Source organism: Nyctereutes procyonoides, unplaced genomic scaffold, assembly GCF_905146905.1.
Source record: "Nyctereutes procyonoides isolate TBG_1078 unplaced genomic scaffold, NYPRO_anot_genome, whole genome shotgun sequence".
Taxonomy (NCBI): Eukaryota; Metazoa; Chordata; class Mammalia; order Carnivora; family Canidae; genus Nyctereutes; species Nyctereutes procyonoides.
In genome coordinates, this window is record NW_026575024.1 from 12,194,076 (window position 1) to 12,220,102 (window position 26,027).

Here is a 26,027-nt window from a genome sequence, read left to right on the forward strand (position 1 = left end):
TCAGCAACCCAGCATCAAGCCACTAGAGCTTTGAACAGTTATCAGTGAGCATCTGGGCTTTATCTCAATTCTGTGCATTGTGAGCAAGATGTGTCCTAAGGTATCAGAAAAGCCCAGGAGAGGTTATTTTGGAAGTTTGTGAATGCCCAAAACTGTTTTCATATAAATTAGAGGTAACTACCTCTCTGCTTTATACCATTTAGGCTTATGAAAGGTTTCACAGGAATGTTCTACTTTTGTATAGCAGGGAAATCTGTATAGATATTTAAACTCTCAATCACTTCTTCTTTGAATATAGTTGCCTGCCTTTTTCTGGACACCAATAGAGTGGTTTTTGAATTTGAAGAGTTACCTTATTGAAGTGATCTCCAATCACATGCCATATTCGGGACCACTGCAGTCGTATCCGATTCATGTTGTAGTATGATATCTCCACAATCTTCTGCAAGCTGAACATGCGGGGGTGGTGGGGGGAAGCCAGCTCGTCCATGGACACGGCGCACAGCCAGCGGACAAAGTCAACTACAGGCCAGACCCAACAACACATGCGAGGCTTAATTAGTAATTGCCAGACAGTAACAACAAGAGGACTCTGTAGTTGTCATGCATGAGTGACAAATACATACCTATGGCATTCCCATCCAGTCTGGTAGATCCAGTAAAAATTCTAGGAAGATAATTCCAGACACAATAAAATAATAAGTTAGATTTGGAAATTGCATTCCAATTTCAAACACTGAAGAAAAGGCAAAAAGGAAGTATTTCAGATCTGGCACTTCCACTAAAATAAATGATTGAGGCGTCAGAGGTACAAAACTGGTCAATGAATTGAGAGATAAAATGGCTATAATGATAGGAAGAAAAAGCGACACATCAGAAGGAGGAAAGGAGATTAAAATGTAACAGCATGTGATGTCACAACAGTGAGAGTGAGGGCCTCCAAAAAGCTGCTCTTCAGTAAAATGAACAAAAAATACTAGCAAAAAAACCAAACCAAAACCAAACCAAAACCAATTCTTTTAGGACTGAACTCTGGAAATAACCAAAGGCTGATAAAATGTTTATTCAAGGGACGTCTGGGTGGCTCAGCGGTTGAGCATCTGCCTTCAGCCCAGGGCATGATTCTGGAGTCCTGGGATGGAGTCCCACATCAGGCTCCCTGCATGGAGCCTGCCTCTCCCTCTGCCTATGTCTCTGCCTCTCTCGGTCTCTCATAAATAAATAAAATCTTAAAATAAAATAAAATGTTTATTCAAGAAAAATGGCTAGATCTTGGTATGAATAGAGATCATTTGGTATTTTAAGTTGGCCTATTTCCATTAGTGTCTTCTCTGCTCCATAAAAGTATTGAAAACCAACAGCTTTGAAAGTCACAGTAACTGTGAAACGCGCATGCTAGCTCCATAGGAGAGAAAAGAACAGTCCTGGATTTCCCCCGAAAACACCAGTCTCTGAGAACTGACACTATTTGACCTGCCTGGCAGTACCCAGGGAACTTCCATTTCCAAGATCTGTCTTTAACTCAGACCTCATTCAGTACAAACAGCCTTTTCTCTGAGGCTTTTATTAAAAGCCATCTGTAGTAAATGCTGAATGCTGCAGCTACCCGAGGTGGCAGTCACAATTGGGACAAACAGGACCTGGTCAAAAACTTAAAAGGAAAGGCTGGGAATGAGACACCCACAGGAGGCTTTAAAAAGCTCCATCATATTCCTGGCAATCTAGACTGCGATAACATGTATAAGGTTTTGCACACACCCAGGAAAGACACGAAAAGGCCCTAAGTTCTCATCTTTAGCTGGCCTTAAGGTGTCACACAAGCAAGAAATGAAGGCAAAGGTGGAGTTTTAAACTGCCTGAGGATCAAAGGGGCACCCCAAAACGCACATGGAACTCCTCAGCAAAGGCTGGTGGACTTAATAGTTCCAGGCATTTCAGGAAATCTTTGTCCAATTCTTTTTTAAAAAAGATTTTAATTAATTAATTAACTAATTAATTAAGAGTGTGAGTGGTGTGGGTAGTAGTAGGGGGAAAGGGAGAGAGAGAGAATCTTGAGCCAATCCATGCTGAGCATGGAGCCTGATGTAGGGCTTGATCTCACAACCTTGAGATGAGTTGAGTCAAAATCAAAAGTTTGATGCTTAAGTAACTGAGCCAGCCAGGTGCTTAGTCTCTGTCCAATTCTTAGCTGATCACTAAAGCCAAGGAGCAGAGACAGTGGCTACATGCAAAAAGAATACAGACTTTACACAGTTTAGGAAAGTCATTTAACAAACAAATAGTAATGACAACAACAATAAACCCTAGGTGGGTGGTGGGCAACCGGACATCCAAACCTGTTACAGTGTTTTTTAAAATATCAGTTTTTTTTTAAATTTTATTTATTTATGATAGTCACATACACACACACACAGAGAGAGGCAGAGACATAGGCAGAGGGAGAAGCAGGCTCCACGCACCGGGAGCCCGACGGATTCGATCCTGGGTCTCCAGGTTCGCGCCCTGGGCCAAAGGCAGGCGCCAAACCGCTGCGCCACCCAGGGTTCCCAGTATCAGTTTTTTTAAAAGATAGATTTATTTATTTATTTATTCATTCATTCATAGCGAGAGAGAGAGAGAGGCAGAGACACAGGCAGAGGGAGAAGCAGGCTCCATGCAGGAAGCCCGACGCGGGACCCGAACCCAGGTCTCCAGGACCACACACCGGGCTGCAGGCGGCGCTAAACCGCTGCGTCACCGGGGCTGCCCTTAAAATATGTTTTTAACCAAAAAGACATGTAAAGAAACAAACGATGGCCTGTTCACAGGCAAAAAAACAACAGATCCTGTCCCTAAGGAGACCAGATACTGAACTGACTAAAGTTTTAAAGTTAGTTATCTTAAGTATGTTCAAAGAACTGAAGAACAATGTCTCACAAATAGAGAATATTAAATAGATGTATTTTTAGAAAAGATTTTATTTATTTAATATTTTTTAAAGATTTTATTTATTCATAGAGACAGAGAGAGAGAATGAGAGAGAGAGAGAGGCAGAGATACAGGCAGAGGGAGAAGCAGGCTCCATGCAGAGAGCCTGACGTGGGACTCGATCCAGGGTCTCCAGGATCACGCCCTGGACTGCAGGCGGCGCTAAACTGCTGCGCCACCGGGGCTGCCAGATTTTATTTATTCATGCATGACACAGAGAGAGACAGGCAGAGACATAGGCAGAGGGAGAAGCAGGCTCCCCACAGGGCCCCGGGCCAGGATACCGGGATCATGACCTGAGCCGAAGGCAGACGCTCAACCACTGAGCCACCTAGGCACCCCAATAAATGTATTCTAAAAAATAACAAATAACCAGGCAAATTCTAGAGTTGAAAATTATAAAGCTGAAATGAAAAATTCACTGGAGGGGCTCAAGAGCAGTTCTGAGCTGACTGAAGAATTAGTGAACTCGGAGACAGGTCAAAGGATATTATGCAATGTGATGAAAGAAGATATAAAAGAATTAAAAAAAAAAAGACAATCTCACACAGACCTGTGAGACACTACCAAGAATACAGATATGTACATAAGAGGAGTATTAGAAAGGGAGGAAAGAAAGAGGCTAGAAGAACTTTTTCTTTTATTTACTTATTTTTTAAAGTTTACTTATTTTTTTAAAAGATTATATTTATTCATTCATGAGAGAGAGAGGGGCAGAGAGAGAAGTAGGCTCCATGCAGGGAGCCCGATGTGGGACTCGATCCCAGGACTTCAGTATTATGCTGTGGGCCGAAGGCAGGTGCTAAACCACTGAGCCACCCAGGGATCCCCAGAACTTTTTCTTTTAAAGATTTTATTTATTTATCCATGAGAGACACAGAGAGAGACAGACAGAGACACAGGCAGAGGAAGAAGCAGGCTCCCTCTAGAGAGCCTGATTGGGACTCGATCTCAGGACCCCAGAATCATGACCTGAGCTAATAGCAGATGCTCAACCACGTGAGCCACCCAGATGCCAAGCTAGAACTTTTGAAGAAATAATGGCTAAAAACTTCCCTAATTTGAGGAAAAACAGCAATCTACACTTCTAAGAAGCTCAATAAATTTCAGTGAGATAAACTCAAGGGATCTACATACAGACATAATAAACAAAATGTTGAAAGCCAGGGAGTGAGAGAATATTGGAAGTAGTAAGAGAGCAGACTCATCACTGCACTGATTTCTCCTCACAAACAACAGAGGCTAAAAGGCAGTGGAATATAATATTCAAGGTGCTGAAATAAAAAGACTATAAACCAAGAATTCTATATGCAGCAAAACTAACCTTCAAAAATGAAGGAGTGACTAAAATACCCTGAGATAACTCACTGCTAACTGATCTGCCCTACAAGAAATAATAAAGTTCTCCTTGAAAGGATAGACAATAATGCAAAAGTATCTGAGGAGGTAAAAAGTACTAGTAAAGGTGCCTAGGGAAATATGTATTTGTTGTTCGTAATTCATTTTATCTATCTGACTTGAGGATGGCAAAAGTTATCATCCTAAATCTGTGTTGATAGGCAAATATGTGGAAACATATAACTTGTATGGTGACAGCACAAAGGAGAGGTCAGAGAATGGAGCTGTACAGGAGCCAATGTTTCATATTATTCAAATTACATGGACATTAATTCAAAGTTGAATGTTAAAAGTTAAGATGTTATTAATCATGATCCCCAAAGTAATCAGTAAGAAAAATACTCAAAAAATACAGTAAAAGAAACAAGGAAAATAAAATGGTACCCTAGAAAATATCTTAACACATAAGGTAGTAATAAGGAAGGAATGGGGGAATAACAACATATTTATAAAAAGAGAAAAAGAAGATCTAAATTCTACCCATCAGCAATTAAATTATAATTAAATAGATGAAACATTTTAATACAAAGGAAGAGATTGGTGGAATGGACTAAAATAAACAGGATCCAACCATCTTCTGTCTAAAGAGCCGTGCTTTATTTTATTCTTCTTCTTTTTTTAAAATATTTTATTTATTTATTCATGAGAGACACACAGAGAGAGAGGCAGAGACATAGGCAGAGGGAGAAGCAGGCTCCATGTAGGGAGCCCGATGTGGGACTCGATCCCAGGTCTCTAGGATCACACCCCAAGCTGAAGGTGGCGCTAAACCACTGAGCCACCAGGGCAGTCCCTTATTATTACTTTTTAAAAGATTTTCTTTATTTGTGAGAGACACAGAGAGAGGCAGAGACACAGGGAGAGGGAGAAGCAAGCTCCCTGCAGGGAGCCCAACGTGGGACTTGATCCCAGGACCCCAGTATCATGCCCTAGGCCGAAGGGAGGCACCCAACTGCTGAGCCACCCAGGCATCCCTATTTTATTATTTTTAAAAAGTAAGTTCTATACCCAATGTGGGGCCTGAACTCATGACTCTGAGATCAAGAGTTGCATGCTCTACCGACTGAGCCAGCCAGGAGTCCCTAGAAAGACTCATTTTAGAGTCAAAGACACAAGTAAGTTGATAGTAAAAGAATAAAAAAGAAATAGCATATGAAAAAGTAACCAAAAGAGAACTGGGATGGCTGCACCAGTTAAAACAAAGGACTGAAAAATCATTACTAGAGACAAAGAACATTTTAAAACACAAAAAGTTTAATCTGTTAAAAAAAAAAAAAAGCATATATGCATCTAACAACAAAGCTCCAAAATCACAAGACAAAACAGATAAAACTGAAAGGGAGAAATGGACAATCTGACAATGCCTAGAATCAGCAAATCTATAGACACGATGAAGATTAATGGCCACAGAGACTGGCAGGGGATGAAATGGGGAGTGACTGATAATAAGTACAAGGTGATTAAAATGCTATGAAATTCAATAGTGGAATTGCTTTTCAGCCTTTTGGCTAAGACCAAGTGAAATTCAACAGTGATGATGACCACAGAACTACAAATCTACTAAAACCCACTGAATTGTAAAGGTATATATTTATTTATCTGAGAGAAAGTGTACACGTTTGTAAGAGAGGGGAGGTGCAGAAGGAGAGGGAGAGGAAAAAGAATTTCAAGAAGATGCCCTGTAGAGTGCGGAACTGATGCAGGGCTTGATTTCATGACACTGAGAACAAAAGTCAATGCTTAACCGACTGAGCCACCCAGGTACCCCCTGAATTGTACACTTTAAAAGAATAAATCTTGGGGCACCGGGATGACCCAGTCGGTTAAGTATCTGTCTTTGGCTCAGGTCATGATCCCACTGTTCTGGGACTGAGGCCCGTATTGGAGTCCCTGCTCAGTAGGGACCCTGCTTCTCCTTCTCCCTCCCCCTCTGTCTGTTTCCTTGTGCTGTCAAATAAATAAATAACATCTTAAAAAAAAAAAAAAGAATAAATCTGATGGTATGTGAATTGTATCTCAATTTAAAAAAATGTAATAGCACACAAAATGGTGATGGGCCAGAGTAACAGAAAAGAAATATATGTAGTTCATGGAAGAGTAAACATTTTGTATTTTTGGCCTAAACCTAACTGGAAAATGTGGGGAAAACCCATCAAAAGTATGTTATGGACAAATATCTCTGTTGGAGGGAAGCAACAGGAACAAGGTAATCAAAATACACTAATAAAGAGTTTTAAATACTAAGAGGATTGTTCTGAGAACAATACAAACACTGCCCCAAATTCTATATTGCTATCATTTCAACACTGTCTGTATTTAATGCCATGGGATAGGTCATTAACCACATAAACACAGCAGTGTACATGATTATTCAAGGGTACTTTTCACGAGTTTATTCATTTTAGAAAATGTGTATTTTAAGCACTGGTACCTAATGAATGTCTTCAAATAAGAATACCTATGTTTCTCATATTTAGGTCAAGTTTTAAGTAGTAAACAGGTATCAGGGAAAGGTTCTGAGGAAAAAGAAATCCAATCAATGTGGCCACCTCACACTCACAATAGGCTTTACATCTTAAACTCTACTTAAAATTTTTTAATAAGTAATTCTATTAAGGAAACAAGGTAATCTAAAACATCAGCACAAGCAAAAACTCGTTTTTGACGAGATTTGGTCACAACTTTAAAGTTATAATTTTTTTAAGAGATCACAAATTCAAATGAACACAAAGATTATTAGTAGCTGTGGATCACATGTGCTACTTCCTAGTTTGAGTGATCTAGAGCTCACAACACTTAGAAGAGTCAAACAGATTAAGAATCCATTAAATACACAGAGGATGTGCCAAGCTACTGGACAGATATTCCAGCTTCACTGGAGAACAGAATTACCTGTCTACAGCTACAACCACACTCTGGGAACTGGTCTCACCAACAGACTCCTGGAAGCTGGCCATCTGTCTTTTATCCACTCCACCACTCACCAAATTACCTGAAATGCAATGCACAAAATCAACATTGCTTCAGAAACAGCCAAGTATTTAGAGCAAAGTATTCTGTGGCATCAATATGCAGAGACAAGAGACAAAAAGGAAATGGTTTGCAGGCAAAACAAAACAAAATACCCTCAACTGATGATAGAATAAAATTAAACATAGATTTTGGCATTTGGTGTTTAAAGTACATTCTTATTCTTAAAATACAAGCTCCCTTACTAGCACCACCTCCCTTTCTTAATATTCTTTCACATTTTTATTGTATTGAATGCCTATGTTTAGGAGAACACATACAAATTAAGCAACACTAACTCTGGGCTCCTGAAGGTGGGATGGCTTATACCTGCTGAATGTCCGGCGCACTTTCTAGGGTTTCACTCCAGCCATCCCTGCATGCATCCTAAGAAGCAGGTGCTATTACAATCTTCTTTCATAGTCTGCTTTTAACCATTACCCTGTACTATTCCAAACAGTGTATGTGGAACCTAGGAGCCTGCCCTCTGCTCTGAGGGAGCCTGGGTTTGCAATCTGCCTCTGTCACTTTCTGAGGTGTGGTCTTGCTCAGGGTCACTTCACCCCAACATCACCTTCCTCATTTACAAGATGGGGATGATAATACTGCCAATCTCACTGTATTGTTAAGAGGATTAAATGAGTTAAAATGTTTGAACTGAGTGCTCAGAATGCAGTCTGGCACATGTGTTTGCCTTATTTACTGCTATATCACTGATGGGGGTCTCTCAGTTGAGTGAGAAATAACTACTTTCATGAGAATGAACATGGAAGAGATGTTGAATCTACTTATAAAAATCTAGAAATACTCATACCCACTCCTCTAATACTAGGTACTAAAGCTGCAGCCTTTCTACAGCAAATGGCTTCTCCCCCCCAGTACAGTTATATGGATAGAAAGAAAAGTAATGCACCCTGCTGATTTTGATAAAATAGGCATTTACTCAAGTTTAATCACAGTTAAGAGAGCCAAAGCAACACTTCCACTTCCATTAATAAACATACTGTCAGCTGGCACACAAGGAAGAGATGGTTTGCGTGACAGTCCTGCTGAGACAAGAAGTGTTTCATTCCGGTTAACTTGTGACTCCGTGACGGCCAGCCGTGGGGCCTGGTGTCTTACCAAGGCCAAGGCCCATGAACTCTTCTCCTGCCAATGTGTGGCCCTTCAGGCTCCCTTCTCTTTCACGCCCAGATCCAGACAGGTAGCGGGTTTTCACACCGGTTCCTATCAGCTGAGCCAGCTCCAGCTGGCTGATGCATTTCAAGATCTAGTGGAAAAAATGCATGATAAATGAGTTCCCGTATCTGGCCTGAAAAGGTCACTGCAATCCTGGTCATTTGAGAGCTCTCTGAAACACAGAGCTTTTCAGGTAAGAATAATCTGAAGGTCTCAGAGTGGGTTGCCTAGTCCTGGCTAGGCAACCCACCAAATGCAGGCCTAGAAGACAGATTTTACTTTTTTTTTTTTTCCTCCCCAAACTATTAAAAAGGAAAAGAGAAAATAACCAAAAGAAAAGCTGGTATAGGGCAGCCTGGGTGGCTCAGTGGTTTACTGCCGCCTCCAGCCCCGGGTGTGATCCTGGAGACCCGGGATCAAGTCTCACATCAGGCTCCCTGCATGGAGCCTGCTTCTCCCTCTGCCTGTTTCTCTACCTCTGCCCCTCTCTCTCTCTCATGAATAAATAAATAAAATCCTAAAAAAGAAAAGAAAAGCTGGTACAATGGAGTTTGCTATATAGATGTTTAATTATGCAAATATGATAAGTGCTTGAGAAAGACAAGCTGTTTGACTGGAGCAGAGAATCCCACCCACCATATTACCCAGTAAGTGCACCATCTGGTCTGACTTAGCCTCCTCACCTCCTTTGTACTCTACTCCACAGACACAAAACACTAGCCTCCCTGCTGTTCCGTTAACTTGACATGTTTCCTACCCCAGAGCCTTTGTACTTGCTGTTCCTTATGCCTAGAACATGTTGCTTATACTCTTCCCCATGGCTCACTCCCAGCCTAAAGTCCCAGCTCAGACATGTCCCTGAGATGGCACGCATACTCTCTCCACCACCATCCCCTCCCTGGTCACGCTCCTGAACCCCCCTTAGTATTTACCACTTTTTGACATTATGCCATATATTTGCTTGTTCTCTGCCTTAAGTACCAACAGGGCATTAACTCTGTCTTATTCACTGCTGAATCCCCAGCACCCAGCTGGTGATTATTATTTGATTAACTGACTAAATGAGGACATGCCCGGGAATGGGTATGCAGTTGGAAAAAAAACACTGAACCTTCTGGCCCCATGGGGTTATTCTGGGTTTGAGAAGACATACCTACACACAAGCCTTCTCTCGACTGCAGCTTATCTGAAGAAATAGATATTAATCCCTACTTGTACTGGAGGAAAAACTAACTGCCAGAAACTTACCGAGGGATAGCATGGAGATCTCCAGGTAAACCCTTCTTGGGGGATTTTCATGGCAACTTCTGACTAAAGCTGAGTTTTAAACTACCTTGCGTGTTGATCTTACAATCCAATCTCAGAGTATGGGAGTCTACTATGTCGCTGAGCATTGCTTGGTATTGTTACTTATAAACTCCCTGTTGACTGAGAAAGGCCATTCCCTGGACTGCTCCACATACAACTATACTACTAAACTACTACCAGTAAACTGCTTTTAACTCTTTTTCTTTTCCAGAGGTGAGAACGTGCCAGAGTCTCAAGTATGTCAACAATTTAGGGCGAGGACTTCTTGGCTCCAGCCTGATTTCTGAAGGTTTCTAACCATCAAATAGGTGGTAACTCATTTTAACATGTTTAGGTGCTGCTAGATACTTGGCAACCAGCAGGAACCCCACAAAGATCATGCCTCCCAGGTGAAAAAAAGTTCTATGAGAGAAAACAGTTATTTATTGATCCACTACCTATTGTGACTCCTCAGAAAACAGGGTATTGCTTCTTAAAAATAAAACAAAGCAACAACAATATCCAAACGGTTCCTGGCTGGCTCATTTTGGTGGAGCACTCAACTCTTGATCTTGGGGTCTTGAGTTTGCGCCCCACCCTGGGCACAGAGATAACTTGAAGAACCAAAACCAAAGTAACCAGCCTTCCCCCTCCCCCCACCCCATACACCTCCATCTTTTTTTTTTTTTCCCCATCTCCGTCTTTTCTAATATGAAAAACTCCAGGGTTGTGACGGAAAAGGAAAATCTGGGTGGAAGGGAACAAAGGTATGTACCATAATGAGCAGGAGGAGGATGGCTAACACCTACAGAGCCCTCAACACCTACCAAATGCAATTCTGAGCCTGGCATAGGACCTCCCTGTACACCTCCTGGCATGCCCATGTTGTCACGGGACTAAGGAACCCGCATCCCACACTGGACCCCAGCAGTCCAGCTCTGGGCCTTTCTCCTTAAGAACTTGACCCCATGGGGGAGGAGGCAGCCATTTTCCCTCTAGGCATGCACGGTCCCCACTACTCTGCACACTCTCACTTCTACTCTTTCAGTTTTCTCTCTAAAGCAAGAAGAAATATATGCGTAGACACCAGAGAAATCAGGTAATGTAATTGAAGGGGAAAAAAAAGCAGAACTAAATCACCTGCATAGTTCTATTACTCAGGATGTTAACATTTTTCTTTATCCCTTCAAGTCTCATTCTCTGTGTAAGTTCAGAATGAATTTTTACTTCATATACTGTGACTACCTTTCCACAATCCAAGATCATTTTTATAACATCTTTAATTTTTTTCCTCTAAAGTCTTTCTCAAAAACAAAAAACAAAACAAAACAAAAAAAAAACAAAAACAAAAACAAACAAACAAAAAAAAACCAAAACCCAAATAAGAAAAAAAGTCTTTCTCAATCCATAGGTCCCTATTCCATTTATTTCTTGTCATTTATTTGTAGAGTCTGGTCATTCACTTGGGTGTGGTGCCGGCGGAGTGGGGTGGCTTTCATCTCATGGAGTTTATAAATTGCATTCTCATGATACCATTTAGCATGTGCTTCTGTCCCCTAGACTCCCTATAAATTTGCAGCACAGGCTTGAACTGATTCAAGTTTGAGTTTGTGGCAGAAACATCTCATAGGTGGTACTGTGATTCCACTGGGGAACACATATGTCTGGCTGTCCCTTCTTTCAGCAACATTATTTCAAGTGGCCACATAATACTCTAAGGAATGGTGTACCACACTTTTTTTTTTTAAAAGAACAATACCTCATTGCTGGGACATCTAGGCTGTTTCTAATTGAATCTTTTCCCTAGAACAACTAAAATTTCAATGAATGACTTTTTGAACACATTTATACACATAATTATCCTAGGTGAAAACCTTAGAATCTGTGTAAATAGAAACATAAACCCACCAGCAATCTTCTTAGTGGCTTACTGTAAATGTTGACAATTTCTCTTTAGATTCAATTAGGAGAGAGATCAGGCTCCCAGCTTTTTCTAAATCTATGTGGTGGCATTACAAGCCCCCAGGAGGTGCATCAGGGCTCAGGTTGATGTGCTCCCATGAAAGAAAGCTGCAGAAGTGCACTTGTGTGAACATGAGCTGCTGGGAATGGGGTCGCTCTGTGAGGTGGTGCACCTGAACATACCCACCACAGTCCCAGAACCTGACTTTCAGATTCGTGAGGACTTGTGGATAAAGGAAAACCCAGAGTTAAAGCTAGGCTTGACTCAAGTAACTGACCAAAGAGAGCAGATGGACACTGAGTCACAGGAATACTGGAGTCCTCCTAAGAAAAGGCATTTACCAGGCTTTCAAAGGAAACGCACCTCATGCCAGGAATTCCCAAGGTAGTTGCCATCGGTGTGCGCCACTGTAATGAGCGTCTTTATGGTGTCGATGTTTTTCTGCTTCATTTCTGTGATGCTGGAGCTGGCCGTCAGCAGGGAGAAGCGAGCAAGAGCCTGAACATAGGCATCTCGCTCCAGCTGCAACAGAACCCAAACGAGAGCGCGCTGAGATTCCACCCTTAGCATGACCGTTTGCATATCTATGGGACTGTGTGTGCACTGGGCTCTGGACATCTGTACACACATCACCTAACAGGCTTCACACACATCAACACACCAGTGATTCCGTGCTGGTATCCTCCTGCTACTGGAACATCCCTACACACTACATGGCTGAGAGCCGGCTCGCTCCTTTGCAGCTGACCTCAAACTTAAATTCTGGGTTCTATTCCCTCTGGAGGGAGTAGCAGAGGAATCTGTTGAATGCTAAGATTGCCCCCCCACACACACACTCGAATTTCTGCAACAATCTTGCAAGGTAGGCCTATTTTCTGAATTCTGTAAATGAGGAGACCAAGGGTATCTTAGAGGGGAGTTAGCTGGCCCAATGTCACGTGACTAGAGAAGTAGCAGGGTTGGGTTCTGCAACCCAGGGCGTCTGATGTCAAAGCCTGTGGTCTTGGTACAGAAGAAAAAGTCTAACTGTAAAATGAACAAGAATAGAAGATCTGAGTTTTTCAAAATAAATGGGTGCAAATTCTTAGGAAGTGGTGCATAGGACCAACAGCCTCCTAATTTCCTAAGAGTCTGAGAATTCTATTTTGTTTAGTTGCTTGAGTTTTTCAAGATTCAAAAGTCTACAGACATACTCATTTTGCAATAAATTGGTTCCCCCAGAAAAGACGTGGAAATAAAGGAAATTATAACAAAAGCTGATCTTAAAAGGAAAACTAGTATCTTAGCACTCGGGCAGGCAAATTAAGCAGATGGATAGGAAGTCTGTTTTGCCAAATCCAATCAAATAGCTTAGACCTCACCTACCCACTAAAGGAGGTTACAGTCCAAATCTCCAATTTTCCCCCTAATGAGGCTATTGTTAGGCACAAATATGTAGTCTTCCTCTTAGCAGGCAAGAGTAGATATTTTGCTGAGACTTTTTGGCTAATTGGAAATGTCTAATAGTTTTTAAATTTTGCCAAATCTGAAAGAACACAGACTACCAGCATCTCTGGAGCCTCACTGACGTCCACCCACCTGCATTCCAAAGATGCAGGCAATCCGGATTGCACATCGGATGCCCTCCAAACATAGGGAGGCCACCTCTGTATCATCACAGTTCTGCAGTCCGATGCTGTAGGCTGCCAACAGCGGCGTCCAGACCAACTGGAAGGAAGCAAGGTTTCAATAATGTCTAGAATTTTAGCATGGAAAGAGCACTTAGAGGGCACATTGTTAGTTATGAGCACAGCCAGGATGCCAAGTTCACTGTTATTTTGATTTCAATCTACTCCATTCACAATATAAAATAGTTCTTCCAGGGGATCCCTGGGTCGCTCAGCGGTTTAGTGCCTGCCTTTGGCCCAGGGCATGATCCTGGAGTCCTGGGATCGAGTCCTGCATCAGGCTCCCTGCATGGAGCCTGCTTCTCCCTCTGCCTGTGTCTCTGCCTCTCTCTATCATGAATAAATAAATAAAATCTTTAAAAATAAATAAATTAATTCTTCCTAGACTATGGTCAAAGATATCGCTATAAATATGCTCCTAGGCACAGTTTTTAAAAATTTAGCTCAGTACAAAAGGAAGGTAGATAGGTAAGTGGCTAGTGCCACCACTACATCCCCCTGGGCTCATGGCAGACATTACTCATCAACTAGAGAGCCCACTCCCTGCTGAGTCTATTCAGGGCACGAAAATTCTTCTTTGCACAGTGCAGCAGGCAGCTGTTGCCAATCAGAGATTGGCACATAAAACCTACATGCAATTTATAGTCTATAAACTTAGTTTATTGAAAGGTTCCTAATTCAAATTATTTAGACTTTACTTTTCCTCCAATTTTCCTGTGAATTCCCTGGAAATAAAGGTTCACAAAAATCTAAAAATTATTAACAGGATACTGACAGCTACTATAAAAACACCTTAGAGAAAAATTATGTGCTGTGTTTATTAAGCATGTGTCTTTTCTAGACATTTTAAAAATAGACTTCAGGATACTTTTACTTCCAATTAATTTCATCTGGTAAACTAATAACCCTGAGGCCAGAGGTGAGAGGTCAAAATAAAATAATCTCTTCTGCCTGAACAATTTTTAATTCATTCAATCCCCAGCAGCCCCAACCACAATCCTGTGTTTGCCCCATTTTACAGGTGATAAACACAGAGAGAGAGACTGAATAAGCTGACCAAGATCACAGAGCTACAAAGTGGCAAAGGCAAGATTCAAATCAGCCATTCTGACTGTGGAGGCCACAGCAATCTAGCACTTATAGCTGCGGCTGGTATATCCTCTGTATCATCAAAGAGCTTTCGGGAAGGACTCACTTGAGTCACTATTCAGACAGAAGCACCCAGACCTGGCCTCTCCTCTCCTCTCCTCTCCTCTCCCTTTTCACTATGATAAAGTCACTGGTTAGCTTCTAGCTGGGCACCTGCAGAATCAGGACGAACCAGGTCCTTGTTTCTCAAGATACTCACTTTGAACATTGGCCGGACGTGGTCCAAGTGAGTGGCACTTGTGAATGGAGCTTTCGCATGGCTCACAGCCTCCATCAGAGCTTTTGCTGTTCTAGCCATCTGCTCCATCTCCAGGTTGTACAGCAGCCGTCTCTGTTTTTCACTAGCTACGCCTACAAAGAAATGAGAGTCTAACAGCAGCCACTGGCACCCACTGAGTGCTTGCTATGGGCTAGGCACAGTTTTAAAAGATTTATGATCAAGTCACAAATCCTCCTGAGGTCCTCTATGAGTGTGTTCCAAATATGACTATTTTACTGAAGAAAAAATATGGCACAGAGAGACTCAGCACCTTGCCCAGGAACACATTGCCAGTAAGTAGTGCAGGTGGGACATGCCCGCACCCAGTGTGGCTCTACAGCTTGTGCTCTAAATCTCTGCACTCTGCTGAAGCCAATAGTGCCACAGGGCCTTCCCTTACAGAATTCTCATCAAGGTTGGCACTATCACCACTGCCATTAAAGCAGTCTTAAGGAATATTTTGTGGGGATAATTTAGCTCTTAGATCACTCTTTTTTTTTTTTTAAGATTACTCATTTTAAATTCCTTCTTGTAGCTAATCACAAATCTAGCAAGAACATGGTTATAATTATGATAGAATCAACATAATCACAATAATTTAAACACATTTACTATTCAGGTATCTAGTTACGCAAATTAAATTTATCATCGGGGGACTTAATCATGCAATCTGATACCCTTGAAAATTAGAATGGAAATAATTTGTCATTAGACCTTACTCTGCTTAGTAGATTTGGTTGCGATCGTATGTTCTTTTGTTTCTTTCATGGCAATTTTCTTGCCTTCTATTTCTTCATAGATGCTTGAGAGATATTCTTCTGGTAGATCTTTACTATCATTGATACCCCGATTCATTTTAATGTATTGTTCTTTCGTCATTTTATTTTTTACCTGAAATTTTAAAAAATTAAAAACCATTTAGAAAACATCTAATGGCCCCCCAAAACTCCTTATTTACCCACTACAATATATAATTCGTTCAAATATTTTACCTGAGGGCTGTGCAAGTCTGTGGTTAGCATGATAATTGAATATGCTAAGACATACGCAGTGTCAGCACTAGCAAACAGGGTTTGCCTGGAAGAGAAGGTTCCAGATGTAAGAACATGCAGAGAAGCAGCTATAATGGAGACACGATTCACTGAACACAGACCAATTATTCCACGTGATGCCAAATTAGTCAAGAGTATTTATGCTTTCACCATCATTGAATAATAACTAATGACCCTGAGTGTAGAAAAAGCTAATTAAGAAATCATGTCAGGTTTTAAGTTTCTCTGATAAAGCAGTTTTAAGGGTTTTTGGGGGGAAGATTTTATTTACTCACTTAAAAGTCAATGAGAGAGAGAACATGAGTGGGGTTGGGGGGTGGGGGGGCAGGGATCAGATTTCCCACTGAGCAGGGAGCCTGACGTGGGGCTCAATCCCAGGACCCTGAGATCATGACCTGAGCTTAAGGCAGCTGCTTAATTGAGCCATTCAGGTGCCCCTTAAGGGTTTTTTTTTTTTTTTTTAAGTCAAGTTTTAAAAAAGATTCTTAAGGTACAGCCAGACCATGGATTAGTGTGTGGCAAGCGAGGCACTCAGAGCACAAAAATGCCCCAAGGCCCTTACTCCAACCAGGAGAGTGAGGCGCCCTTAGAGTTTGCACAGCTCTGCCTCAGCTGCTTCACACTGGTTATGTTTCTGAGAACATCTACTTTGTACTGGGCACTGGGGAGAAAAAGGATGAAAACTCTTGTTCAGGGGCACCTGGCTGGCTCACTCCGTAGAGCATGAGACTCTTGATCTTACAGGTGTAGGTTCAAGCCCCACACTGGGTGCAGAGATTACTTAAAAAAAAAAAAAGAAAAGAAAAGAAAAGAAAACCGCTATTCAGTTATTACTTACAGCTTACATTACCCACTATAATACTGAACAGCAGAAATTTGAAAAAATATTCATATTTTTCTACATAATATGCTGGTGAAGTCAAACTTTTTTTGCTTTAGGCAAGAAAAGACAAAAATGTGTGGATGCGTGGCCTCAAAATAGGCGAGGCTAAAGCTACAAAAACTAGTCTGTCCAAATTGTCCCCAAAAGGAGAGGGAGAAACTCTGAAGAACATAACAAGAAGTCTGCATACAACTTGAAGCAATCTAACATGTTTAGCCACTGAGAGAAACAGACCAAGGGTTCCCAGATCCACACAAGAGAGATGTCCAAAGTAAGTAATATCTTGGGGCGTCTGGGTGGCTCAGTTGGTTGAGCGTCTACCTTTGGCTCAGGCCATATTCCTGGGGTCTGGGGATCTAGCCCCAAGTCAAGCTCCCTGCTCGGTGGGGAGTCTGCTTCTCCCTCTCCCTCTGCTTGTATTCTCTCTCACTCTCTCAAATAAATTTTAAAAATCTAAAAAAAAAAAGAAAAGAAAAGAAAAGAAAAAAAGTAACATCTCTGCCTTCTCAGGAAATTATTCTTCTTTTTTTTTAAAGATTTTATTTATTTGTTCATGAGAGACAGAGAGAGAGAGAAAAAGACAGAGACACAGACAGGTGGAGAAGCAGGCTCCATGTAGGGGGCCCAATGTGGGACTCAATCCCGGGACTCCAGGATCTCACCCTGAGCTGAAGGCAGACGCTTAACCCCTAGCCACCCAGGCATCCCATTCTTGGGAAATTCTAATGTCCACTGGGTTAAAATGACCAGATGCTGCCTCTGTTTTCCATGCATCTAATGGAAACAGCTCACTGTACACTTGGGAGGATTAAAACCAATTAATATGAAAAAAAAAACAATTAATATGAATATCAAGTTGACCTGAGAGCAAACTGTTATCAAAATGTCTCTATTGAACAATTTCTACATCATGTTCACAGCATATTCAGACATTTTTCACTTCAAGCTCAGGAGAGTGTGAGCTTTTTAGTTAGACAATCCATTTTCAATCCTCCTCTGCTACTTACCAGCTGATTAACTCTGGACAGGTTGCTAAATCTCCCAGAGCTTCAGTATCCTCTCTAATAACTAGAGACACTACTCCCAGGCTTACCATTAATTAAATGAAATGTATATAAAACTGATGGCATGGCTGACATATAGGAAATGTGTTTGTTTTAAAAAATTTATTTGAGAGACAGAGACAGAGCATGTGCATGCATGTGTTTGTACACATGGTGGACAATGAGCAGAGGGAAAAAGAATCTTAAGCAGATTTTCCCACTGAGCACAATCTGACATGGCGCTCTATCTCACGACCCTGAGATCGTGACTTGAGGTGAAACCAAGAGTCGGACACTCAACCAACTATACCAGCCCAGGTGCCGCAGGAGATATTTAATAAAGGTTAGCTCTCTTTTTAATTTCCACTTTCTACAAAAACATGTACTACCCACCCAAAGAGGAGCCAAGATAAAATCATGTACTTAGGTGGGTTTTATTAGTTATGTGTTCATTTTTGTAACCTGCTCATCAGTACGTAACCAAAGAAAAACCCAAATCCTTGAGATCTACCCTATATATTAAATCAAGGAGTTGTTCTGAATTAGGAAGAGGTGCCCAAAGGCCTCCCCTCAACTCACAATATTACTCTTATCAAAATTAACAGCGCAGGCTCTAGCTATATGAACTCAGCTTCTCTGGTCCTCAATCTCCTTGGAACAAAAAGAGAAGCTGTGAAGTCTTACGTGAGATAATCCCTCAGCACAGTGTCTGGCACATGGAAACAAACTTTAGTTGTTTGGCACAGATTTAGGAAGATTAAACTCAACTCCCAACCAAACTAAGATCAGTGCTCTGAGCCAGGCAAAAAAATAACATGGAAGGAACTTAAACACAGCGCTCACCCCTGGTTGCACTCTATGTATCTCGCAGCAAATTTCTCCATTAATCGATCAATCTTCTGGGCTTCCCCAGGTAGGCGGAAACCTTCTAGAAACGTCCGCAGGGCTGAGACAAATTCCTTTTCACAGAAGTCAAGTTGGTCCACGTAGGCATACATCACTTCCTTGTTGAACCTTGTGCTGTCTCCCAGAAAATCACCTACTTGGGTCTGAAACATACACACCCACTCACATCTGGAAACTGTCATATGTGAACCCACAGCAAACACACACTTCAGGCAGAGTAGGGAGGCAGAATGCTCTGCTCTCAACACCCAGAACATGCTGGCTTACTGGAAAAGCTAGGTGACTCCCCACCTGCCCGCCCACCCATCCATTCCAGGGTTAGTCTATCCTGTCTCGGACGAAGAAGGACGAGTAGGCACAAGAGACTTAAAGATGAAAGAATGATGGTAGACACTCAGGAGGGAGGTTAACTTCAGACAGGCAGCCAGAAGTTTCTAGTAGTCAGGGGACACTTCTAGTTCTAACGCCGTCCTACCAAGTACACACCCTCCCATTGGGAAGCTTTTTGTGATGCTGGCCGAAGGAAGAAGTAGGACTGGTGTAAACAGGGGTGTGGACAATAGCCACTGCGCTCAGGGTCAGCCGCGCTCTAGGCTAAAGCTAGGCAGGTCTCAGAATCACCTGATCAAACTGACACACAAGCGTCCAAGCCCCAGTCTTACAGAATCAAGGCGCTCCTCCTGGTGCAGGAATTGGGCAATGTCTTCAACTGACGTTCCTAGCATGCCCTGCTCCTGGAGAAACTGGATGCCTCTCTTGGGTTTCTTGTTGAAACTGTTACAAGAAGAGACAGGACACGGGTTACATATTTCAAAATCTGGAGGATAAAAAAAGCAGGCATTTGAAGCATAAACAAATCATTGCCTATCACCTCAGGAAGGTCCTGCGTGTCCTGGTGGCTTCTCTGAATTTCACCTTTAATTTCTGACCTAGCTATATAGCAGAGTCTGATGGCTGTCACTCAACATCTGTTCTCCTCTTCTCCAATAGTAAGAACCCTCGATGTTTAGTCAGGCACACCACTACCTGGAATAAAAACTACATTTTTCTGCCTCTCTTAAACAAAGTATGACTATGTGATAACATTCTGGTCTATGATCTAAGAGCAGAAGTGGTATGAATACCTCTAGGAAGGATCCTTAAACAAAGCTGGCTTGGCTGGGAGGTGTATTTTTTCAGTATTCCCTTTATTCCCTAATATATGTGTGATGGCTGGTGCTCTAGCAGTCACTCTAAACCATGAGGCAAAACAATGAAGGTGAAAATTGTGTTAAGGATAGCAAAGCAGGGATCCCTGGATGGCGCAGTGGTTTAGCGCCTGCCTTTGGCCCAGGGCGCGATCCTGGAGACCCGGGATCGAATCCCACGTCGGGCTCCCGGTACATGGAGCCTGCTTCTCCCTCTGCCTGTGTCTCTGCCTCTCTCTCTCTGTGTGCCTATCATAAATAAATAAAAATTAAAAAAAATATTTAAAAAAAAAAGGATAGCAAAGCAGAAGGGTGCCTGGGTGGCTCAGCTGGTTAAACATCTGACTCGAATTCAGCTCAGGTCTTGATCTCAGGGTTGTGAGATCGAGCCCCATGTCAGACGCTGCGCTGGGCATGGAGTCTGCTAAAAATTCTCTTTTTCTCTCTCCCTCTGCGCTTTCCCCCGCAAAAAAAGAAAAGAAAGAAAGGGATGATACAAGAGAAAGAGTAAAAAAGCCAGGATCTCTGACATCCATAAAGAGCCAATAGGCAGCTCTAGACTATCCACGTTGGGATTTCTTTTGACAGTGTGTAAGTACTGTTTGTATTTCCTGTTAAAGGTAGGCATACTTCACTATGGATAAACTCAACCTCCTATTTACCAGGCCCTGCACTGGAGAATGCTATTTATGCGTCAGCACAGACTGGGGCAAGGGCTGTGCAGGAAGGACATGGATCAGGTGCAAGCAAGAGCAGCTTGGCACCTGTGCAGACAGGCGGCTACAGAAGGCATCCTTGAGGAAGAGAGGTTTTGCCAAGCCTGAGGGAGGAAAAAAGACCCAGGAGTATTCCGAGCAGAGGGCACAATAGTGAGAAGAGCTCAAGGTGTTCAAGGGACTGAAGCACATCGTGTGACTCCAGTACTGGCAGGGGATGTCAGTCGGGGTGATCAGGCCCTGATGAGGAGAGGGAAATCTGGAATGATTTTAGGCGGAGGAGTGATAACTGATTTAGGTTTTGAGAAGACTAGCTGCTGTGGAGAGAACAGACTGGGTTGAAGTGGGGCTAGGGAGAGTGGAAATGAGATCAACACTTCAATTAAAAAGCATTATAACATCAAGTTTTCAAACAAACTGAATTTACTAAGTTAACTAATCATTCAAAAGTTGGACAGGATATGAGACTGAGTTTAGGTACTTTTCTGTGTGAAAGGCTGGAAAGAAACACATTAAGACTTACCAATGCTTATAATAATAATCATGCACTTATATGGGAAAACGTCTTTATTCTTGAGATACCCGACTGAGGTATTATGATGGGTGTAATTTTTGAATGGTACAGACAAAAATATACACAGATAATGCTAATACGCACAGAGTTAATTCTATGTTGAAACTGTTCATAAGATATAGTTAGAAAAAAATTACCGATGGCGATTTCCTCCAGGTAATAATTTTATGAGTGATTAAACATTCTTGCTTCACGCTTTCCTATATTTTCTAAATTAGTTTAATTTCTTGGATTAGGTAAAATAAAAATAAAAAGACCAGGCAGCAACTACATAAAGCTATTAAATTTCAATCTCAATCTGCCTTTCCCACTCTCTCACTCCCTATGCCTGGCCCAGTCAGGCTTGGCTGCCAAGTACCACCATGGCCTTCTGGAACAGGTTCCCAGAGAAGATGTGGCTTTGTCCGAGGCCCCAAGAGATCTGGCTGGAGTAGCAGTCATACTCACAGCTCGATGCCATGTTCGATAATCTCCTTTTGTTGCTTGATGACCTCAAACTGCTCCGGATCATCCTGGACAGCCATCTGGTTCCCTGAGGATACCGTGGACTCCATGGATGTCACACTGCTTCGTCTCGCCATGTCAAGGCCTCTCCCATCCCCCATTTCCTGATCGGTGGGCCTCTCCTGACCTGCAATGACATGAAACCAAAGGAAACGCTCAAGTCTGGCTCTATGGTTCCTTTTTCCAGACCTGTTAACAATATACTTTGTACTGTAAGAGTCATAAGTATGAAACTGTTATCACTCACGTAGTTTACTTAAAATTTTACTTTATTGTGGAATTTGATAAGCTAATTCTAGAAATCACATGAAAGAACAGAAGTGCAAAAATCATAACGATACGTGAAGAACAGTGAAGAGGAAGACCTGCCCTAACAGGTATTGAACTCACTAAAGAACTCAAGGCATCTGAAAAGCATGGTATTGATACAAGAATGGACAAATCCATAGAATGGAATAGAAAATTCAAAAACAGACTTACACAGGGAAATCTGGTATATTGTAAAGATGGTGCTTCAAGGTGGTGAGGGAAGGAGAGATTACTAAAAAAATCAGAATGACTGCCTCTCCATTTGGGAATATGACATTAGAGCATTAACTCACATTATTTCTCCCAGATTGATTAAAAGGCAGAAGCGTTAAGGTCATCAGCAAACTAAAGTGTTTTGCTAATTCTAAGACAGTGACACAAGGCCAACTTTCCCCAATTGTCACGTTGTGAATGGAGGCGGTGGTGCAACACGCCCTCTCACCAAGGCTGGTCTGGTGGTTGGGATTCACATATAGGTCTTTGCTCCATTCCACCATGCACTTGAGAATGGACACGAGGCACTCCAAACCTTTCTTCCTCAGACTGAGCTCCTAAAGGACAGAAGGGACATGGCACAGAGACTTAACAGATAAACTGAGTGCAGACATATACGAGACTCTCAGTGAATCCTGTGAAAATAAGAGATAGTCACTGACATTCAGTGCTCATGTTAAGCATAGAACCCAAGGAAAAGTTAACAGGTGACCTAAGTATTTAGGGCTCATTGTAAAACTCCTGAAAATTTCTAATGCGGTTCATTACAAACACCCTAGTAGAAAAATAGGAGATATGTGCTTTCCTAAAATGAACAGTGTTATCTGGATTTTTTTTTTTAAGTAAACCCTATGCCTAACATGGGGCTTGAACTCAGGACCCCGAGATCAAGAGTTGCATGCTCTACCTACTGAGTCAGCCAGGTGCCCCAAGTGTCAGCTGCATTTGTAAAAAGAAGTAATCCATTGCTTGTATAATTCAAAAAACACTTAAGACACTTTCCTTTTTAAAAAAATCAACAGAGGGGGATCCCTGGGTGGCTCGGTGGTTTAGTGCCTGCCTTTGGCCCAGGGCACGATCCTGGAGCCTCAGGATCAAGTCCCGCGTCGGGCTCCCGGCCTGGAGCCTGCTTCTCCCTCTGCCTGTGTCTCTGCCTCTCTCTCTCTCTCTCTGTGACTATCATAAAAAATAAAAAAAAATAAAAAAAAATTTAAAAAAAATAAAAAATAAAAAAAATCAATAGATTGGAGCATCTGGGTGGCTCAGGTCATGAAATCAGGGTCACGAGATCGAGACCCATGTCCGGCTTGGCACTCAGTACAGAGTCTGCTTAGGATTCTCTCTCTCTCCCTCCCCCTCTGCCTCTTTCCCACCTCACGTGCATGCGCACGCACACGTACACTCTCTGATAAATACATAAAATCATAGGAAAAAATTGCTTAAAATAAATAAAATTTAAAAATCAATAGGGTCTTAACCGGTGACCCTCCCCACCCAAGGAGAAAAGAATTTTACATCATGCAACAAATGAGTAATTCTGGACACATTCTTACTCTTCAAACACTCACAAATGCGTTTAAGGCTTACTCTGCAAATAAAAAAAAAATGCTGATTTTTTTAAAAGTAGCATTTCTTAAAAAATTGAATGTGAATCACAGATAACCTAAAGAAATATAAATATTTTAAGACTCAAAATACCATCTACGGAGGTACAGATCTCTCTGTCAATCTGACAACTATGGAACTTCTAGGGAAAATGCCCACACACCAAAATTCTACACATAATTCCAGGCAGCTCCTAGACCTTCTGATCAGTTCCTTCAGAGACCTCAGGTTAAGATACTATTCTCTGTATGGGCATTCTAATGAGGCAATTGGATAAGAAGCAAATTCCTTTGCTTTACTAGAGCCTAGGATCGTGTTTTCATATAATCTTTGGAAAGGTGACTGAAAGTGAACTTACTTCCTCCAGGTCTCAGCTCAAATGTCACCTTCTCAGAGAGACTATCTTCACGACCCCATTAAAAAAGACAGCACCCTCATTTCTAGCACTCCTTTACCCCTACTTTATTCTTCTCTACAGCTTACTTCTACACTGTCTGCTTATAAATTAGTTATGACCATAGCAGTCGTGCACATTCATATGCATTGTGTTTTATTCACTGCTGTACCACAGCATCAAGGACAGAACTAGCCTGACACACAGAGGCGCACAATAAATGTTTACTGAAATGAATGCACTTTAATTGTTATTATTATTTTTTCAAATAAAAATGGACCCTTAAAAAAATCCACTCTGGGTGTAGAGCCTAACATGAGGCCTGAACTCATGATCCTGATATCAAGATCTAAGCTGAGATTAAGAGTCAGACGCCTAACTGACTGAGCTACCCAAACACCCAGAAACCAATGCACTTTAAATATAAATGGGGGTTTTCAGTGTTTTTACCTGCAGAGGTGTCATTCCCAGCTCATGTCCACTTCTTCCCTGAGCGATTTTGGATAAATCATTTACGAGGCGCTCAAAAATATTAGCAGCATTTAAATCACAGTCGTAGTTGACATAAATATCTACAACACACTGGGCATCTTGGAAAATAACACACAGATATTAGAAATTCTGATCCAACACACACAACAGTTAAATTTTCTTATTAAATGAGATTCCCTTTTCAAAAATGCTTCCCAGTAAATCACTGACTCAGGTAGATACCTCCTTTAGGAAACATATGTCAGATGTACTTAAAGTTAGGATGCCCTCTTCCCAGGCCTGCATCGGCACTGACTAGAATCTCAAGCAGCTCACTCCACCTCTCCAAGACTCATTCTCTCTTAAGAAAGGGATAATAATTGCCCGATCAACCTCTTCAAGTTGTGTCACTTATGAAATTATGTTTGATAACAGACAAGTGAGAGGCCTGGTTGATTGCTGTGCAACTGTACATTGATAAGATAAACCTTGGAGCTGGAGACTGACAAAGTGTTTAGTTTGTAGGGGAGTGACCATGTATCCTGATTTTGCAGGATTAGGGGGCCTCCCAGGATGTGGGACTTTCTGTGCAAGGACCACAAAGTGAGGGGCAAACCATACTGAGCTGGGTCATTCTCTAAAGGATAAGTGGAGTGGGACTAGACATTAGGTTAGCATTAGCCTTTAAGGTAAGGCTTTTCCAGTGCTGCATTACAAGTCTAAAAGCAGGTGGCACATGGGTGGCTCAGTGGTTGACCATCTACCTTCAGCTCAGGGCATGATCCCAAGGTCCTGGGATCAAGTCATACATTGGGTTCCCATGGGGAGCCTGTTTCTTCCTCAGCCTATGTCTCTGCCTATATCCCTGCCCCCCTCTCTGTCTCTCATGAATAAATAAAATCTTAAAAAAAAAAAAGATGTCTAAAAGCAGGAGGTAAAGGTCTCAATCTAGATTTTGGAAGAGCATTTCTGGGTAAGACAATGGATGAGCACACTCAGAGTGAACATACCTGCACAGATTCTTGTCAGCGTCTGAATGACCATCCACCTGTGCTCAAAAGAACTTGTTGATGTTTCTAAAATGTTCAGGAAAATCTCTTTGAAAAAGACCTACATCACATGAAGACAAAGGGGAACACCAATTAATACCATTTAAATTAAGGCTCAAGGGCAGCCCCAGTGGCGCAGCGGTTTAGCGCCGCCTGCAGCCCAGGGCGTGATCCTGGAGACCCTGGATGAAGTCCCACGTCAGGCTCTCTGCATGGAGCCTGCTTCTCCCTCTGCCTGTGTCTCTGCCTCTCCCTTTCTCTCTGTGTCTCTATGAATAAATAAATAAAATCTTTAAAAAAAAATTAATTAATTAAGGCTCAAGATCCCTGGGTGGCTCAGCGGTTTAGCGCCTGCCTTTGGCCCAGGGCATGATCCTGGAGTCCTAGGATCGAGTCCCACATCAGGCTCCCTGCATGGAGCCTGCTTCACCCTCTGCCTGTGTCTCTGCATCTCTCTCTGTG

General features: G+C 42.0%; 1 protein-coding gene across 1 annotated transcript in view; it reads right to left on the reverse strand.

Annotated features, from left to right (window-relative positions):
• Positions 1-26,027, reverse strand: part of ARFGEF2 (ADP ribosylation factor guanine nucleotide exchange factor 2) — a 98,005-nt gene that overhangs the window by 35,197 nt on the left and 36,781 nt on the right. Inside the window, exons 11-25 of the mRNA XM_055301154.1 lie at positions 25,527-25,626; positions 24,496-24,635; positions 22,495-22,603; positions 21,687-21,870; positions 19,425-19,536; positions 18,700-18,905; positions 15,871-15,955; positions 15,598-15,769; positions 14,819-14,970; positions 13,382-13,510; positions 12,167-12,325; positions 8,497-8,644; positions 7,258-7,357; positions 627-667; positions 353-522 (exon numbers count right to left, since the gene is read on the reverse strand). Coding sequence (XP_055157129.1) covers positions 353-522; positions 627-667; positions 7,258-7,357; positions 8,497-8,644; positions 12,167-12,325; positions 13,382-13,510; positions 14,819-14,970; positions 15,598-15,769; positions 15,871-15,955; positions 18,700-18,905; positions 19,425-19,536; positions 21,687-21,870; positions 22,495-22,603; positions 24,496-24,635; positions 25,527-25,626 — 2,007 coding nt within the window. The remainder of the gene's footprint in view (positions 1-352; positions 523-626; positions 668-7,257; positions 7,358-8,496; positions 8,645-12,166; positions 12,326-13,381; positions 13,511-14,818; positions 14,971-15,597; positions 15,770-15,870; positions 15,956-18,699; positions 18,906-19,424; positions 19,537-21,686; positions 21,871-22,494; positions 22,604-24,495; positions 24,636-25,526; positions 25,627-26,027) is intronic.